General features: G+C 42.8%; 1 protein-coding gene across 1 annotated transcript in view; it reads left to right on the top strand.

Annotated features, from left to right (window-relative positions):
* Window positions 1–6052, top strand: part of LOC139379572 (leucine-rich repeat and guanylate kinase domain-containing protein-like) — a 30791-nt gene extending 24739 nt beyond the window's left edge. The window contains exons 19-20 of the mRNA XM_071122387.1: window positions 3292–3452; window positions 5791–6052. Coding sequence (XP_070978488.1) covers window positions 3292–3452; window positions 5791–5996 — 367 coding nt within the window. The 3' untranslated portion in view covers window positions 5997–6052. The remainder of the gene's footprint in view (window positions 1–3291; window positions 3453–5790) is intronic.
* The last annotated feature ends 13042 nt before the right edge of the window (window positions 6053–19094 follow it).

Genomic DNA, 19094 nt, shown 5'->3' on the forward strand with positions numbered 1-19094 from the left:
TCCCTCCTAATGCCTCCTCCCTGTGTACACTGGAATAACCATTAACACAGCTTACGACTTACACCGGTGAAATAAGCATTTCTGTGTATACAGCATGTCTGAGAGCTGAAGGTCATTTGTTAACGTAGAACCAACAGGGAGTATAGGTTTAAGGGAGGGAGGGAGGTTTAAGTCCCTCACATCAGCAAATTACTGCCACTAAGTGATTTTCTTACCTATTTTCTTGTGACCTGTAAAGTAGTGTTGTTATGCTCTTGTTTTAGTTGAAATAGCTGTGCCAATCCAGCAACTCTATTTTACTGAATAACTTCTTTAATTATTGATTGAATAGATCTTTCTAAAATCCTCCTTGTTGGCTTTGGATATAAGTATAGGCGTGGGAGGTGTTTTAGAATGTCCTTTGTTAGTCAGTTATTCATAGCAACCAATCCATTAAAAAACGAAGATGTTCAACAGAATGATGTCTGAACCTATCCCATGGTAAAGTCCATGGAATGACATACCTAATGACATACAGGGCGTTCACAAAGTATTCAGACCTCTTGACTTGTTCCACATTTTGTTACGTTACAGCCTTGTTCTAGAATGGATTAGATATTTTATTTTTGTCTCAATCTAATCAAAATTTTAGCTTATTTATAAAAAATAAAAAAACATACCTTATTTACATAAGTATTCAGACCCTTCGCTATGAGACTCGAAATTGAACTCCTTGATGTTTTTACAACTTGATTGGAGTCCACCTGGGGTCAATTTAATTGATTGGACATGATTTGGAAAGGCACACATCTATATACAGTAATGTCCCACAGTTGACAGTGCATGTCAGAGCCAAAACTAATTCATGGAAGAGCTCCGAGACGAGGATCTGGAGAAGGGTACCAGAACATGTCTGCAGCATTGAAGGTCCCCAAGAATGCAGTGGCCTCCATCATTCTTAAATGGAAGAAGTTTGGAACCACCAAGACTCTCTTCCTAGAGCTGGCAGGTTCGAGGCAAAGATGAAGAGAGCAAAGTACAGAGAGATCCTTGATGAAAACCTGCTCCAGAGCGCTCAGGACCTCAGACTGTGGCGAACGTTCACCTTCCAACAGGACAACGACCCTAAGCACACAGCCAAGACAACGCAGGAGTGGCTTCGGGGCAAGTCTCTGAATGTCCTTGAGTGGCCCAGCCAGAGCCCAAACTTGACCTGAAAATATATATGCAGCAACGCTCCCCATCCAGCCTGACAGAGGGACCTCAGACTGTGGCGAACGTTCACCTTCCAACAGGACAACGACCCTAAGCACACAGCCAAGACAACGCAGGAGTGGCTTCGGGGCAAGTCTCTGAATGTCCTTGAGTGGCCCAGCCAGAGCCCAAACTTGACCTGAAAATATATGTGCAGCAACGCTCCCCATCCAGCCTGACAGAGCTTGAGAGGATCTGCAGAGTAGAATGGGAGAAACTACCCAAATACAGGTGTGCCAAGCTTGTAGCGTCATACCCAAGAGGTAATCGCTGCCAAAGGTGCTTCAACAAAGTACTGAGTAGGGTCTGAATAGTTATGTAAATGTGATATTGATAATTTTTCATAAATTAGCAAATATTTCCAAAAAACTGTTTTTGCTTTGTCATTATGGGGTATTGTGTGTAGATTGATGAGGAAAATAAATATTTAATACAATTTAGAATAAGGCTTTAACATAACAAAATGTGGAAGAATTCAAGGGGTCTGAATACTTTCTGAATGCACTGTACCTAATGACATAACCTCCATTAATTGGTACAAATTTAACCCAGTTTTCATGGTTATAAAAGATCTGGAAGTCTACATGCTTAGGCCAATTTGCCTTCAACACAGACTGTCTGATACCACCTGTATGGGATATGTTTTACCTGTCTCTCTCTATGGGACATATTTGACGGAGGAGTGTCTTATCGCTGATGGTGCGTTCCATCACTTTCTCTCCTCCTCAAGTATCTGGTTTCACAACAGAATATGTTCCTGACAGCCCTTTGAGAAGGAGGGGTTGTGTCAGTGTGAGACTAGACTGGGACAGAGCCAACCTGCCAATGAGACTTTAATACTGTGTGTCAGGTTTCTACCAGTCTACCTACTGTAACAGAAATGTACATACACACACTTGGCAGCTCCATTGCTTTCTCCTTTTCACTTGTCTTTATTATTTCTCTGCACCTGTCTGTCTGTCTCTCTCTCTCTCTCTCTTTCTCTCTGTTTTACTCTCTCTGTTTTACTCTCTCTCTCACACTCGCTGTTTTACTCTCTCTCTCTCTCTCTCTGTCTCTCTCTCTCTCTCTGTTTTACTCTCTCTCTCTGTCTCTGTCTCTCTCTCTCTCTGTCTCTGTCTCTCTCTGTCTCTGTCTCTGTCTCTCTCTCTGTCTCTCTCTCTGTCTCTCTCTCTCTGTTTTACTCTCTCTCTCTCTCTGTTTTACTCTCTCTCTCGCTCTGTTTTACTCTCTCTCTCTCTCTGTTTTACTCTCTCTCTCTCTCTGTTTTACTCTCTCTCTTCTTCCCCTGTCTCTCTCTCTCTTCTTCCCCTGTCTCTGACTCTCTCTCGTCTTCCCCTGTCTCTTTCTGCCTGTCTTTCTCTCACTGTCTCTGTCTTTTCCCATGATTTTCTCTTCCCCTGTCTCTCTCTCTCTCTCTGTTTCTCTCTCTCTCTCTCTCGCTCTCTGTTTTTCTCTCTCTCTCTGTTTTACTCTCTCTGTCTCTCGCTCTCTCTCTCTCTTTCTTCCCCTGTCTCTCTCTCTCTCTCTTCCCCTGTCTCTCTCTCTCTCTCTTTCTCTCTTTCCCTGTCTCTCTCTCTCTTTCTTCCACTGTCTCTCTCTCTTCTTCCCCTTCTCTCTTTCCCTGTCTCTCTCTCTCTCTCTTCCCATGTCTCTCTCTCTCTTTCTTCCACTGTCTCTCTCTCTTCTTCCCCTGTCTCTCTCTCTCTCTCGTCTTCCCCTGTCTCTCTCTGTGTCTTCCTCTGTCTCTTTCTGCCTGTCTTTCTCTCACTGTCTCTGTCTTTTCCCATGATTTTCTCTTCCCCTGTCTCTCTCTCTCTCTCTCTCTCTTTCTTACACTGTCTCTCTCTTTCTTCCACTGTCTCTCTCTCTTCTTCCCCTGTCTCTTTCTGCCTGTCTTTCTCTCACTGTCTGTCTTTTCCCATGATTTTCTCTCTCTCTCTCTCTCTCTCTCTCTCTCTCTCTCTCTTACCCTGTCTCTCTTACCCTGTCTCTCTCTCTCTCTTACCCTGTCTCTCTCTCTCTTACCCTGTCTCTCTCTCTCCCCCCTGGTATCAGCTCTGATGACTCCCGTGCTAGTTCTGGCCTGTCCATTCCCAGCTCAGCAGGGGCCTTCTCAGAGACAGCAGGGCCAGCCGGGTGTTCAGACCTGGGCTTGGACACCACCGTGGAGCCCCTGGATGTCTCCTCTCTGGGACACAACCTGGACATGCTGAAAGGTGACTTACCCTAGCTCAATCTCCTCTCGTTTTGACCAATGACTGGCTCCCTCTCTGTATCTCTCTCTGTCTCTGCCTTTCTTCATGTCTCTCTCTCTAGCAGGTGGACATTTTGTCATGACACTTATTCTTCTACCTCATAGAACTGTGTTGGCTAGTCATCAATCTCTTTCTCTCTGTTCCCTCAATACTTTCTAGTGTGATTCTCTTGTTGTAGATGTATGATAATCTACAGTTGAAGTCGGAAGTCTACATACACTTAGGTTGGAGACATTAAAACTAGTTTTTCAACCACTCCACAAATTCCTTGTTAACAAACTATAGTTTTGGCAAGTTGGTTAGGACATCTACTTTGTGCATGACAAGTAATTTTCCCAACAGTTGTTTACAGACAGATTATTTCATTTCTAATTCACTAAATCACAATTCCAGTGGGTCAGAAGTTTACATACACTAAGTTGACTGTGCCATTAAACAGCTTGGAACATTCCAGAAAATGATGTCATGGCTTTAGAAGCTTCTGTCATGCATTTGAGTCAATTGGAGGTGTACCTGTGAATGTATTTCAAGGCTGTCACACCCAGACCTGAGTATTCTTTGTTTTCTTTATTGTTTTGGTTAGGTCAGGGTGTGACATGGGTGATGTATGTGTTTTTTGTACTGTCTAGGGGTTTTATAGGTTTTTGGGGTTGTTTACTATCTAGGTGTTTATATATGTCTATGGTTGCCTAGATTGGTTCTCAATTAGAAGCAGGTGTGTATCGTTGTCTCTGATTGGGAACCATATTTAGGCAGCTATCTTCTTTGGGTATTTTGTGGGTTATTGTCTGTCTAGTTGCCTGTGTCTGCACGTTTGTAGTATAGCTTCACGTTCATTTTGTTGTTTTTTGTAGTTTGTTTAGTGTCTGTCTTCATTAAAATATAATATGTATTCAATTCACGCTGCGCTTTGGTCTCCTCTTTTCGACGAACGTGACAAAGGCCTACCTTCAAACTCAGAGCCTCTTTGCTTGACATCATGGGAAAATCAAAAGAAATCAGCCAAGACCTCAGATAAAAATTGTAGACCTCCAGAAGTCTGATTCATCCTCGGGAGAAATTTCCAAACACCTGAAGGTACCACGTTTATCTGTACAAACAATAGTATGCAAGTTTAAACACCATTGGACCACGCAGTCGTCATACCGCTCAGGAAGGAGACAAGTTCTGTCTCCTAGAAATGCGAAAAATGCAAATCAATCCCAGAACAACAGCAAAGGACCTTGTGAAGATGCTGCAGGAAAGGTACAAAAGTAGCTATATCCACAGTAAAACGAGTCCTATATCGACATAACCTGAAAGGCCGCTCAGCAAGGAAGAAGCTACTGCTCCAAAACCGCCATAAAAAAGCCAGACTATGGTTTGCAACTGCACATGGGGACAAAGTACTTTTTGGAGAAATGTCCTCTGGTCTGATGAAACAAAATTAGAACTGTTTTGCCATGATGACCATTGTTACGTTTGGAAGAAAAAGGGGGATGCTTGCAAGCTGAAGAACACCATCCCAACCGTGAAGCACGGGGATGGCAACATCATGTTGTGGGGGTGCTTTGCTGCAGGAGGGACTGGTGCACTTCACAAAATAGATGGCATCATGAAGATGTAAAATTATGTGGCTATATTGAAGCAACATCTCAAGACATCAGTCAGGAAGTTAAAGCTTGGTCGCAAATGGGTCTTCCAAATGGGCAATGACCCCAAGCATACTTCCAAAGTTGTGGCAAAATGGCTTAAGGACAATAAAGTCAAGGTATTGGAGTGACCATCACAAAGCCCTGACCTCAATCCTATAGAAAATGTGTGGGCAGGACTGAAAAAGTTTGTGCGAGCAAGAAGGCCTACAAACCTGACTCAGTTACACCAGCTTTGTCAGGAGGAATGGGACAAAATTCACCCAATTTATTGTGGGAAGCTTGTGGAAGGCTACCCGAAACGTTTGACCCAAGTTAAACAATATAAAGGCAATGCTACCAAATACTAATTGAGTATGTAAACTTTTGACCCACTGGGAATGTGATGAAAGAAATAAAAAATAAATCATTCTCTCTACTATTATTCTGACATTTCACATTCTTAAAATAAAGTGGTGATCCTAACTGACCTAAGAGGGAATTTTTACCTGGATTAAATGTCAGGAATTGTGAGTTTAAATGTAATTGGCTGAGGTGTATGTAAACTTCCGACTTTAACTGTATGTCTCCTCCCTAGATATACCAGTTATGGATCCTCTGTATAAATGAAAGCACACATCTTTCCAAGTATTAGTAACTCATTGGTTGTGTACTTGTTTCTCCCCCAGATCAAGTAGAATCTGGCCACACTCCTGACGCCCCTCGCCCCGGCTCCGAGCTCCTCTCTCCGGGCGCCACCGCCACCATGGCACGCCCAGGCTCCAACGCCAAACCCATCCTGCCACCTATCCTGTCGGGACGCAAAACCCCCGGACCCAGCCCTAAGCCCCAAACCCTGAGACAGGAGAGAGAGGGAGAGGGAGATGAGGAGTGAAGAGGTACAGGAGAGAGGTAGAGGAGGAGTGAAGGGGTACAGGAGAGAGGAAGAGGAGTGAAGAGGTACAGGAGAGAGAGAGGAGGAGGTGTGAAGAGGTACAGGAGAGAGGAGGAGTGAAGAGGTACAGGAGAGAGGAGGAGGAGGAGTGAAGAGGTACAGGAGAGAGGAAGAGGAGGAGTGAAGAGGTACATGAGAGAGGACAAGGAGGAGTGTAGGAGTACAGGAGAGAGGACGAGGAGGAGTGTAGAGGTACAGGAGAGAGGACTTGGAGGAGTGAAGAGGTACAGAAGAGAGGAAGAGGAGGACGTACAGGAGAGAGGGAGGGACAAGTAGATGCTCTTTCAAGAGTTGAAAGGTCACACAGAATGAACAATGATGTACACATTCACCTGTCTTTTCTGAATAAAGACGTACCTGTGTGTTAGCTGGTCCAGATGGAGTCATTGATTTACTAATAATATAGTCAGAGGATAGAATAATTAGAATGTTAGGACATTACACCAAATATAATGATTCCCTGCTTCAACTTGACTCAAACCGAAACATACATTATAATACATTTAGTCAATGACATGTGCCAAACTCTTGACTTCTCAGTCTTGCTATTGGGCTCCCGAGTGGCGCAGCGATCACTGCATCTCAGTGCTAGAGGCGTCACTACAGACCCAAGTTAGATTCCAGGCTTTATCACAACCTGCCGTGATGGGAGTCCCATAGGGTGGCGCACCATTTGCCCAGCGTCGTTAGGGTTTGGCCGGGGTAGGCCATCATTGTAACTAAGAATTTGTTCTTAACTGTCTTGCCTAGTTAAATTAAGGTTAAATAAATAAAATATTGACTATACAATCTATTGTTGTTGCTATAACCTGTACTGCAATGCAGAAAGATATCCTGGACAGTCACCCATTAATAAAGATGATTACAGTATAATAAGAAAGATAATTGAGCCGTTCTTCAATCCTTGTTATCTGTGTGTTCTGTTGTAGGGTAGGGCTGGGTATCTACTGTATAAGGGTGAGTTATCTGTGTGTTCTGTTGTAGGGCAGGGCTGGGTATCTACTGTATAAGGGTGAGTTATCTGTGTGTTCTGTTGTAGAGCAGGGCTGGGTATCTACTGTATAAGGGTGAGTTATCTGTGTGTTCTGTTGTAGGGCAGGGCTGGGTATCTACTGTATAAGGGTGAGTTATCTGTGTGTTCTGTTGTAGGGCAGGGCTGGGTATCTACTGTATAAGGGTGAGTTATCTGTGTGTTGTGTTGCAGGGCTGGGTATCTACTGTATAAGGGTGAGTTATCTGTGTGTTCTGTTGTAGGGCAGGGCTGGGTATCTACTGTATAAGGGTGAGTTATCTGTGTGTTCTGTTGTAGGGCAGGGCTGGGTATCTACTGTATAAGGGTGAGTTATCTGTGTGTTCTGTTGTAGGGCAGGGCTGGGTATCTACTGTATAAGGGTGAGTTATCTGTGTTCTGTTGCAGGGCTGGGTATCTACTGTATAAGGGTGAGTTATCTGTGTGTTCTGTTGTAGGGCAGGGCTGGGTATCTACTGTATAAGGGTGAGTTATCTGTGTGTTCTGTTATAGGGCAGGGCTGGGTATCTACTGTATAAGGGTGAGTTATATGTGTGTTCTGTTGCAGGGCTGGGTATCTACTGTATAAGGGTGAGTTATCTGTGTGTTCTGTTGTAGGGCAGGGCTGGGTATCTACTGTATAAGGGTGAGTTATCTGTGTGTTCTGTTGTAGGGCAGGGCTGGGTATCTACTGTATAAGGGTGAGTTATCTGTGTGTTCTGTTGTAGGGCAGGGCTGGGTATCTACTGTATAAGGGTGAGTTATCTGTGTGTTGTGTTGCAGGGCTGGGTATCTACTGTATAAGGGTGAGTTATCTGTGTGTTCTGTTGTAGGGCAGGGCTGGGTATCTACTGTATAAGGGTGAGTTATCTGTGTGTTCTGTTGTAGGGCAGGGCTGGGTATCTACTGTATAAGGGTGAGTTATCTGTGTGTTCTGTTGTAGGGCAGGGCTGGGTATCTACTGTATAAGGGTGAGTTATCTGTGTTCTGTTGCAGGGCTGGTATCTACTGTATAAGGGTGAGTTATCTGTGTGTTCTGTTGTAGGGCAGGGCTGGGTATCTACTGTATAAGGGTGAGTTATCTGTGTGTTCTGTTGTAGGGCAGGGCTGGGTATCTACTGTATAAGGGTGAGTTATCTGTGTTCTGTTGCAGGGCTGGGTATCTACTGTATAAGGGTGAGTTATCTGTGTGTTCTGTTGTAGGGCAGGGCTGGGTATCTACTGTATAAGGGTGAGTTATCTGTGTGTTCTGTTGTAGGGCAGGGCTGGGTATCTACTGTATAAGGGTGAGTTATCTGTGTGTTCTGTTGTAGGGCAGGGCTGGGTATCTACTGTATAAGGGTGAGTTATCTGTGTGTTCTGTTGTAGAGCAGGGCTGGGTATCTACTGTATAAGGGTGAGTTATCTGTGTGTTCTGTTGTAGAGCAGGGCTGGGTATCTACTGTATAAGGGTGAGTTATCTGTGTGTTCTGTTGTAGAGCAGGGCTGGGTATCTACTGTATAAGGGTGAGTTATCTGTGTGTTCTGTTGTAGGGCTGGGCTGGGTATCTACTGTATAAGGGTGAGTTATCTGTGTGTTCTGTTGTAGGGCAGGGCTGGGTATCTACTGTATAAGGGTGAGTTATCTGTGTTCTGTTGTAGGGCAGGGCTGGGTATCTACTGTATATGGGTGAGTTATCTGTGTGTTGTGTTGCAGGGCTGGGTATATGCTGTATATGGGTGAGTTATCTGTGTGTTGTGTTGCAGGGCTGGGTATCTACTGTATAAGGGTGAGTTATCTGTGTGTTCTGTTGTAGGGCAGGGCTGGGTATCTACTGTATAAGGGTGAGTTATATGTGTTCTGTTGTAGGGCAGGGCTGGGTATCTACTGTATATGGGTGAGTTATCTGTGTGTTCTGTTGTAGGGCAGGGCTGGGTTTCTACTGTATAAGGGTGAGTTATCTGTGTGTTCTGTTGTAGGGCAGGGCTGGGTATCTACTGTATAAGGGTGAGTTATCTGTGTGTTCTGTTGTAGGGCAGGGCTGGGTATCTACTGTATAAGGGTGAGTTATCTGTGTTCTGTTGTAGGGTAGGGCTGGGTATCTACTGTATAAGGGTGAGTTATCTGTGTGTTCTGTTATAGGGCAGGGCTGGGTATCTACTGTATAAGGGTGAGTTATCTGTGTGTTCTGTTGTAGGGCAGGGCTGGGTATCTACTGTATAAGGGTGAGTTATCTGTGTGTTCTGTTGTAGGGCAGGGCTGGGTATCTACTGTATAAGGGTGAGTTATCTGTGTGCTCTGTTGTAGGGCTGGGCTGGGTATCTACTGTATAAGGGTGAGTTATCTGTGTGTTCTGTTGCAGGGCTGGTTATCTACTGTATATGGGTGAGTTATCTGTGTGTTGTGTTGCAGGGCTGGGTATCTACTGTATAAGGGTGAGTTATCTGTGTGTTCTGTTGTAGGGCAGGGCTGGGTATCTACTTTATAAGGGTGAGTTATATGTGTGTTCTGTTGTAGGGCAGGGCTGGGTATCTACTGTATAAGGGTGAGTTATCTGTGTGCTCTGTTGTAGGGCAGGGCTGGGTATCTACTGTATAAGGGTGAGTTATCTGTGTGCTCTGTTGCTGGGCTGGGTTATCTACTGTATATGGGTGAATTATCTGTGTTCTGTTGTAGGGCAGGGCTGGGTATCTACTGTATAATATGCCTTAAGGTTCCCACTGTAGTAGAGAGCTGATTCACCTAACATAGCCATGCTTAGATGCAGCCCCTTCACACACACACACCAAAGAGGTCTTTCCTTCATGTTATCTCTTAGTCCTTCATCTAGTATCACCACATTCAGAGTAGTGATATGGTATCATTTCCCCTTGCTTAGGCAGGGGTGATTAGAACTCTGACTGTGTAATAATCTCATCAAATTGAAAATGCTGCTATTATCTGGTCTTTTATGTGTCTGTTGTCAGGGCGATAAGCAGTTCATCACTGACTCTGTATCTCTTTTTAGAATAAATCAGATTCCAAGACATTTGAAGAGATAGATGGGTATTAAACTGCAAACTGTCGAATTTTGTATCTCTACTTTCCTCTTAGCTGGATCTTTATTCCTTTCCTTCTTTATAAATGTGTGTGTGTGTGTGTGTGTGTGTGTGTGTGTGTGTGTGTGTGTGTGTGTGTGTGTGTGTGTGTGTGTGCATACGCACACACCTGGCCATCCATCACTATGTTTCCAGATGTTGCAACCTTCTAATAATTCAGGGGCAGTTTCAGACAAGACAGCCACAATGCCCCAGGCCCCAGTCCTATCACCTACATAAAGAGACTGTCTTCTCTCCCTAAACCAACACATGATCTTCCTCTTTTGAAGTACACCACACACCACACCATATGGCTAGATGTTCAGTTCATCAATGCCAATGCTCCCAGCCGATACTGATATCTGTTAGCGTGTGTCATGTAGCTGTCTGAGATGTTTCCCTTCCTCTATAACAGTCTGTCTGCATGTATGTCAGTCTGCATGTCAGTCAGTGTATCTGTACATCTCTTTGTCTGTCTGTCTGCCTCTCTATCAACATTTATTTCTGTGTAATCCATCTGACTGGCCCACTCTCTCTCTCCGTATAGAGAAATAAAGAATGTGGACTGTGTAGCCTTTAGAGAACCTAGACTGAGGCTATTTATCTCCAGGTCCATATATTATCTCCAAGTACATATTTTATCTCCAGGTCCAAATATTATCTCTAGTTCATATATTATCTCCAGGTCCATATATCATCTCCAGGTCTATATATCATCTCCAGGTCTATATATCATCTCCAGGTCTATATATCATCTCCAGGTCTATATATCATCTCCAGGTCTATATATCATCTCCAGGTCTATATATCATCTCCAGGTCTATATATCATCTCCAGGTCCATATATTATCTCCAGGTCCATATATTATCTCCATATATTATCTCCAGGTCTATATATTATCTCCAGGTCTATATATTCCCCCAGACAGTAACACCCAGACTCTTCCAATCATGGCGAGCTACTTCAACAGGACCAGGAAGAGAAACGTCACCCTCTTTCATCTAGACATAACTCCACGAGACAACAAAACTGTCCATGGTAGAAAAAGGGTAGATGATATTTGAAAGGAGAATCGTTCATAAATATCTTATTTATGCACAGTAATGCTGCAAAAGGTTGAAATAACAATTCTGGAAGAAATATGCAGAAAGATAAATGAATTCTACAGTGAAAGACAGGTTACTAAATTGTTGTAAACAGAGTTGGACTCACAGTAGTCTGCTTGAACCTCAGGTCTCTAGTCTAGACTATGATGAATGCATTGGAGGCTGCTGAGGGGAGGACGGCTCATAATGTCTGGAACGGAGCGAATGGAATGGCGGCCTCATGGTAATGTCTGGAGCGGAAGGAGGGAATGGTATCAAACACATGCTTTCCTTGTGTTTGATGTATTTGATACCATTCCCTCCTTCCGCTCCAGCCATTACCATGAGGCCGTCCTCCCCAATAAAGGTGCCACCAACCTCCTTTGGAAGAATGTCCTTTTGAACTGACTAGACCTCTGTTATAAAGCATAATGTCTACATCTCACAGTACCAGCTCAGTACATCTCAGTGGTTGAAGATGTTACCATGCTAGTGTCGCTATGTTAGCTGTATCTCAATGCATTGGCTCGACAGTATGTTGCTGCATTGGTATCTTTCTGTGTTGGCTCAACATTATGTTGCTGCATTGGTATCTCACTGCATTGGCTCAACACTATGTTGCTGCATTGGCTCAACAGTATGTTGCTGCATTGGTATCTCACTGCATTGGCTCAACAGTATGTTGCTGCATTGGTATCTCACTGCATTGGCTCAACACTATGTTGCTGCATTGGTATCTTTCTGTGTTGGCTCAACATTATGTTGCTGCATTGATATCTCACTGCATTGGCTCAACACTATGTTGCTGCATTGGCTCAACAGTATGTTGCTGCATTGGTATCTTTCTGTGTTGGCTCAACAGTATGTTGCTGCATTGGTATCTCACGGCGTTGGCTCAACAGTATGTTGCTGCATTGGTATCTCACGGCGTTGGCTCAACATTATGTTGCTGCATTGGCATCTAACGGCGTTGGCTCAACAGTATGTTGCTGCATTGGTATCTCACGGCGTTGGCTCAACAGTATGTTGCTGCATTGGTATCTCACTGCATTGGCTCAACAGTATGTTGCTGCGTTGGTATCTCACTGCGTTGGCTCAACATTATGTTGCTGCATTGGCATCTCACTGCGTTGGCTCAACATTATGTTGCTGCATTGGTATTTCACTGCGTTGTCTCAACATTATGTTGCTGCATTGGTATCTCACTGCGTTGGCTCAACAGTATGTTGCTGCATTGGTATCTCACGGCGTTGGCTCAACATTATGTTGCTGCATTGGCATCTCACTGCGTTGGCTCAACAGTATGTTGCTGCATTGGTATCTCACTGCGTTGGCTCAACATTATGTTGCTGCATTGGTATCTCACGGCGTTGGCTCAACAGTATGTTGCTGCATTGGTATCTCACTGCGTTGGCTCAACATTATGTTGCTGCATTGGTATCTCACTGCGTTGGCTCAACATTATGTTGCTGCATTGGCATCTCACTGCGTTGGCTCAACAGTATGTTGCTGCATTGGCATCTCACTGCGTTGGCTTAAGTGTTAACTCAAGTCATTAAGCACCCTAAGTAAAAGAAGGCAAAACAACAATAGGAGAGCCGATTCCCAATTCACGCTCTACCACTCTACCTTGGCCCTAACCCATCACTGTTTGTAGATCTGAAGGGCCTGGATAGGTACAGTGCCTTGCGAAAGTATTCGGCCCCCTTGAACTTTGCGACCTTTTGCCACATTTCATTCTTCAAACATAAAGATATAAAACTGTATTTTTTTGTGAAGAATCAATAACAAGTGGGACACAATCATGAAGTGGAACGACATTTATTGGATATTTCAAACTTTTTTAACAAATCAAAAACTGAAATATTGGGCGTGCAAAATTATTCAGCCCCCTTAAGTTAATACTTTGTAGCGCCACCTTTTGCTGCGATTACAGCTGTAAGTCGCTTGGGGTATGTCTCTATCAGTTTTGCACATCGAGAGACTGACATTTTTTGGTGAATACTTTCGCAAGGCACTGTATAGTCAATGTTTATAGATCTGAAGGGTCTGGATAGGTATAGTCAATGTTTATAGATCTGAAGGGCCTGGATAGGTATAGTCAATGTTTGTAGATCTGAAGGGTCTGGATAGGTATAGTCAATGTTTATAGATCTGAAGGGCCTGGATAGGTATAGTCAATGTTTATAGATCTGAAGGGCCTGGATAGGTATAGTCAATGTTTATAGATCTGAAGGGCCTGGATAGGTATAGTCAATGTTTGTAGATCTGAAGGGTCTGGATAGGTATAGTCAATGTTTATAGATCTGAAGGGCCTGGATAGGTATTGTCAATGTTTATAGATTTGAAGGGTCTGGATAGGTATAGTCAATGTTTGTAGATCTGAAGGGCCTGGATAGGTATAGTCAATGTTTATAGATCTGAAGGGTCTGGATAGGTATAGTCAATGTTTATAGATCTGAAGGGTCTGGATAGGTATAGTCAATGTTTGTAGATCTGAAGGGCCTGGATAGGTATAGTCAATGTTTATAGATCTGAAGGGCCTGGATAGGTATAGTCAATGTTTATAGATCTGAAGGGCCTGGATAGGTATAGTCAATGTTTGTAGATCTGAAGGGTCTGGATAGGTATAGTCAATGTTTATAGATCTGAAGGGCCTGGATAGGTATTGTCAATGTTTATAGATTTGAAGGGTCTGGATAGGTATAGTCAATGTTTGTAGATCTGAAGGGCCTGGATAGGTATAGTCAATGTTTATAGATCTGAAGGGTCTGGATAGGTATAGTCAATGTTTATAGATCTGAAGGGTCTGGATAGGTATAGTCAATGTTTGTAGATCTGAAGGGCCTGGATAGGTATAGTCAATGTTTATAGATCTGAAGGGTCTGGATAGGTATAGTCAATGTTTATAGATCTGAAGGGCCTGGATAGGTATAGTCAATGTTTATAGATCTGAAGGGTCTGGATAGGTATAGTCAATGTTTATAGATCTGAAGGGCCTGGATAGGTATAGTCAATGTTTATAGATCTGAAGGGTCTGGATAGGTATAGTCAATGTTTATAGATCTGAAGGGCCTGGATAGGTATAGTCAATGTTTATAGATCTGAAGGGTCTGGATAGGTATAGTCAATGTTTATAGATCTGAAGGGCCTGGATAGGTATAGTCAATGTTTATAGATCTGAAGGGTCTGGATAGGTATAGTCAATGTTTATAGATCTGAAGGGCCTGGATAGGTATAGTCAATGTTTATAGATCTGAAGGGTCTGGATAGGTATAGTCAATGTTTATAGATCTGAAGGGTCTGGATAGGTATTGTCAATGTTTATAGATCTGAAGGGTCTGGATAGGTATAGTCAATGTTTATAGATCTGAAGGGTCTGGATAGGTATAGTCAATGTTTATAGATCTGAAGGGCCTGGATAGGTATAGTCAATGTTTATAGATCTGAAGGGTCTGGATAGGTATAGTCAATGTTTATAGATCTGAAGGGCCTGGATAGGTATAGTCAATGTTTATAGATCTGAAGGGTCTGGATAGGTATAGTCAATGTTTATAGATCTGAAGGGTCTGGATAGGTATAGTCAATGTTTATAGATCTGAAGGGTCTGGATAGGTATAGTCAATGTTTATAGATCTGAAGGGTCTGGATAGGTATAGTCAATGTTTATAGATCTGAAGGGCCTGGATAGGTATAGTCAATGTTTATAGATCTGAAGGGTCTGGATAGGTATAGTCAATGTTTATAGATCTGAAGGGCCTGGATAGGTATAGTCAATGTTTATAGATCTGAAGGGTCTGGATAGGTATAGTCAATGTTTATAGATCTGAAGGGTCTGGATAGGTATTGTCAATGTTTATAGATCTGAAGGGTCTGGATAGGTATAGTCAATGTTTATAGATCTGAAGGGTCTGGATAGGTATAGTCAATGTTTATAGATCTGAAGGGTCTGGATAGGTATAGTCAATGTTTGTAGATCTGAAGGGCCTGGATAGGTATAGTCAATGTTTATAGATCTGAAGGGCCTGGATAGGTATTGTCAATGTTTGTAGATCTGAAGGGCCTGGATAGGTATAGTTCATGTTGAGCTTAAGTTTTACAGATCTGCAACCATCGAAGGGTTAGGGCCAAGAGGAAGGGCTAGGGAGCGAGTTGGGACTGGCTGGATTAGTTTAACTGTTCAAGAAGAACTGTCATCTGTGGCCAGTTTGACTTGAATTACCTAGATTATCGAACTCTGACCCCTTAAAAGGAAACTCCACTCAAAAACTATCTTACATTTAAAAAAAAGAATTAGTCCACAATTGAAAGTCCCAAAATGTTTTGCATGTCGGCAGTCAAGTTTTCAAGATATTAGACTTTCAAGAAGCAAAGTGTCACCGAGCAACAACATCATAATTATGCAAAATGTGACCGACCGGCTCGATTAGACCGTCTCGATTCCGTCTGATGTAGCAACATTTTAAATGGTATTTTTTACATTGGATAAAAGTACAGACTCAGAGCTGGAAAATGGTATATCATACACTACAGTTGATGAACAATGGGAAAGTAATTCTGCTTTGAAAGTTGATAAATTTGTAATCCCACTTTTGAGAAAATGGCCCTTGAATATTTTTGGTACAACTAACTGGAGAGCTCTTCTTTGTCTACACCCGTTCAGCATCGTTCACACCCTCTTAAGCCCCACCCATCTCTTTAAGGATTCACATGTGAGGCCATGTGCTAAACAGTGAGTACGGTAGTGTACCACCCAAGATTTCAAGACTAAAGGTGGGTTTACACTACGTCAATCGACATACAGTTGTCGCAGTGACATCATGAACATTCTATTGTCGTCCGACATCAAACTTGTCGTTGTCGTTATGAAAAAGTAGAACATAAAAACGACAGACTGCATGACATCAGCAGTCTGGTGGTCCACAATAGCATTGTAACATAGCATTTTAACACCAATAAACCCACCCGTTTAAAAATATATGTAGTATGTGTCAATCTAGCAAACCAGGCAACTAAAAGCAACTTTCTAAACAATGTTTTGGTTTGTTTCTAGCTTGTTAGCTAGCTAGCTAACGTTAAGTTAGCTGGCTAGCCAGTTCAAATAATGAACATATCATATAGCCGACAATGTCTTAACTTTAGCTAATTTGAATTAATTATTACAGGAAAATAAACTCACAGCAATATCACTATTTACTAGTTAATGGTGAGCTAATTACAGAAAACAGTTTACAGTTGTTAATGTGACAAAATAAAAGCAGGGCATTCTACTGGATAATTTTAGAACTTGGACACTGTCTGGTTGGCCTAACGTTATATGCTAATTTGACTTTGGTGCAGGTCATGTTGTTCTTCACATTACCGTCTCTGGTAAACACACACTATATAAAATAAAATCAATGTGTATTTGTCACATGCACTGGATACAGAAGGTGTAAACGGTACAGTGAAAGGATTACTTACATTGTGGAATCTTTTGTTTAGACATGTAGCTAAACAATGAACCATACTCCCAACTCAGCCTTCTATGTTCTCTTTTCGACTTCCTCCGCATTTGCAATCAAACACCTACATTTTCTCCATCTCCTTAGCTATCATACTCTTGTCTCTGTAGGTATCATACTCTGAAGCATGCTACATGGCAGACCAATCTGAACTCATCTCTCAGCATGTCCAGCCCATCCATTCTCTCAGCCAATCATGGTTAGCGGGAAGGTTCCTGTCTTTTTCCGTGGCTAAACCAACTAGGCTCATAATTTAACCATTTATTCATATTTACAGACGGCATGCAAGTTTGTTGTTAAGACACATACAAGTTTATTGTTAAGACACATACAAGTTCACATGTTCCAGAAGGCATTTCTGCCTTTTTACGTTCAGATGCCTGTGAAGTAGTGACGTGCGACATACACCTAGTTCCCTGAAACTAGACACAGATGCTTTGCTTCTTGAAAGTCCAATATCTTGAAACCTTGACTCCTGACATGCAAAACATTTTGGGACTAAAGATCGTTTTTGAGTAGATTTTCCCATTAAGTCACCCAGCTTATAGCAAGGTGGACAGAGCCATCACAACCGCTTATGACCTGTCACCATATCTCAAAGACCAGAGGCAGGAATCAATCATTTCTGCATTTGTTCAGTTTTTAAAGCAACTGGGAGAGATTATGAAATGGTTCTGGGTCAGTTGTTTCAGCTAGTTCCCCTTAGTGGGGGGAGTATGAATGTCCCATCAAAGGACCTTAAAGTTGTCATGAAAACCGTGGGGGGAGGAAGAAGGATGGTTTAGTAGGAAGAGAGTACGGATGGAAAATAGTCTGAAAGCACAATTCTATTTCAGTGTTGGCTGTAAACTGTCTCATAAACACACATACACAGGGAGATAGATACCTCTTGTGAATTGGCTGATGAGACATTTAGGACAATGTGCAAAACTTTCACTTTTATTCTTATTTGTTCCAGGTCTCCTGGGAGATGCCTGTTGTCTCACACTAAAAGGCCAGCTATGTGATCGGGAATACCAAGTCAGAACTGAATGCATTCAACCAGAATGTGTCTTCCGCATTTAACCCTACCCCTCTGAATAAGAGAGGTGTGGGGGGGCTGCCTTATTCAACGTCCATGGCACTGTTGTTGTTATGGGATAACTGCCTTGCTCAAGGGCAGAACGGCACATTTTTCCACCTTGCCTACTCAGGGATTAGAACCAGCGACCTTTCGGTTAGGCTACCTGCCGCTAGATACCTGCAGCAGATCCCAGATCAGTTACAGAGATGTGGGCTTAGGGTCAGGCTCAGGGTGTTTGAAGAAGCGATACTGTATCAGAGTCTGTGACATACGGGCCCCCAGGTGAAGACATAGTGCCTATACTGTAGAATCACTTGAGCTATAGGCTGGATATGTGTTAGTGGGTCTGTTTGGTCTGAGACCACATTCATGGAGTTGTCCTCTGACATGGTAGATTCAGTCCTGTCATTGACTGAAGTAATAGCAAAACCTATGGACTGTGGGAATGGTCATCCCTTGTGTACATCAAAATAAATCTATCTTTAGTGTAAATTAAAGTCAGAAAGAAGAAAAATCACCAACACGTACGTGCACGCTCTCACACACACACACACACACACACACACACACACACACACACATATAACGGTCTCTGACCTAACCCAAGAGACATACAATAAACCCGTGTGTGAAAGACCTTGAACTGGTTCAGCTCTACTGTTTGTAAATCTCACATGTTAGGACTGGTTGTGGTTATTGCATATTGTTTATTTAACACTTAGTTTAAGTCTTGATTGTATCCCAAAGGAATTTGCTCTCGAGGCCCTGGCTTGAGTTTAGAGCTTTAGGTTTTATTTGCTTTGTTGACACCCTGATGTTTATTAATGCAGTGAACCAGGGGGAAGCTCAGGACCCTCCCTGTGGTTGGTCTCACAAGGTTGCCTAAGATAAATGTGACACTGATTCTACCAACCAATATTTATTTGCTTTTTAAATCTTTCTGTTCGTGGATGCAGGTATTTAGTCAGGTTGAGGCAGTGATGTGATGAAGGCTATATAACTCTCTCTCTCTCTCTCTTCATTAACTCTGCAGTATGGTGTAGCTCTGCACCCAGTAACCATGACAACAGCACTCTGCACCACACTTCCCGTTCCCTCCCTGTAATACTAGAGAGAGGGAGGGCTAAAGTGTTTGGCTCCTTACTGTGTTGCTCTAGCCACAGATTAATTCCCTGTCAACTCGATGAAACAAAGTTTATTTTTTAATTAAGAGAATGCTGTGTCTCCATCTCTTGCTCCTTTTTCTCTCTTTCTCTGTCTTTCTGCCTCTTTCTGTCTCTCTCTCTCTCTTTCTGCCTCTTTCTGTCTCTCTCTCTCTC

Source organism: Oncorhynchus clarkii, chromosome 21 (genome assembly GCF_045791955.1).
Source record: "Oncorhynchus clarkii lewisi isolate Uvic-CL-2024 chromosome 21, UVic_Ocla_1.0, whole genome shotgun sequence".
Classification (NCBI taxonomy): Eukaryota; Metazoa; Chordata; class Actinopteri; order Salmoniformes; family Salmonidae; genus Oncorhynchus; species Oncorhynchus clarkii.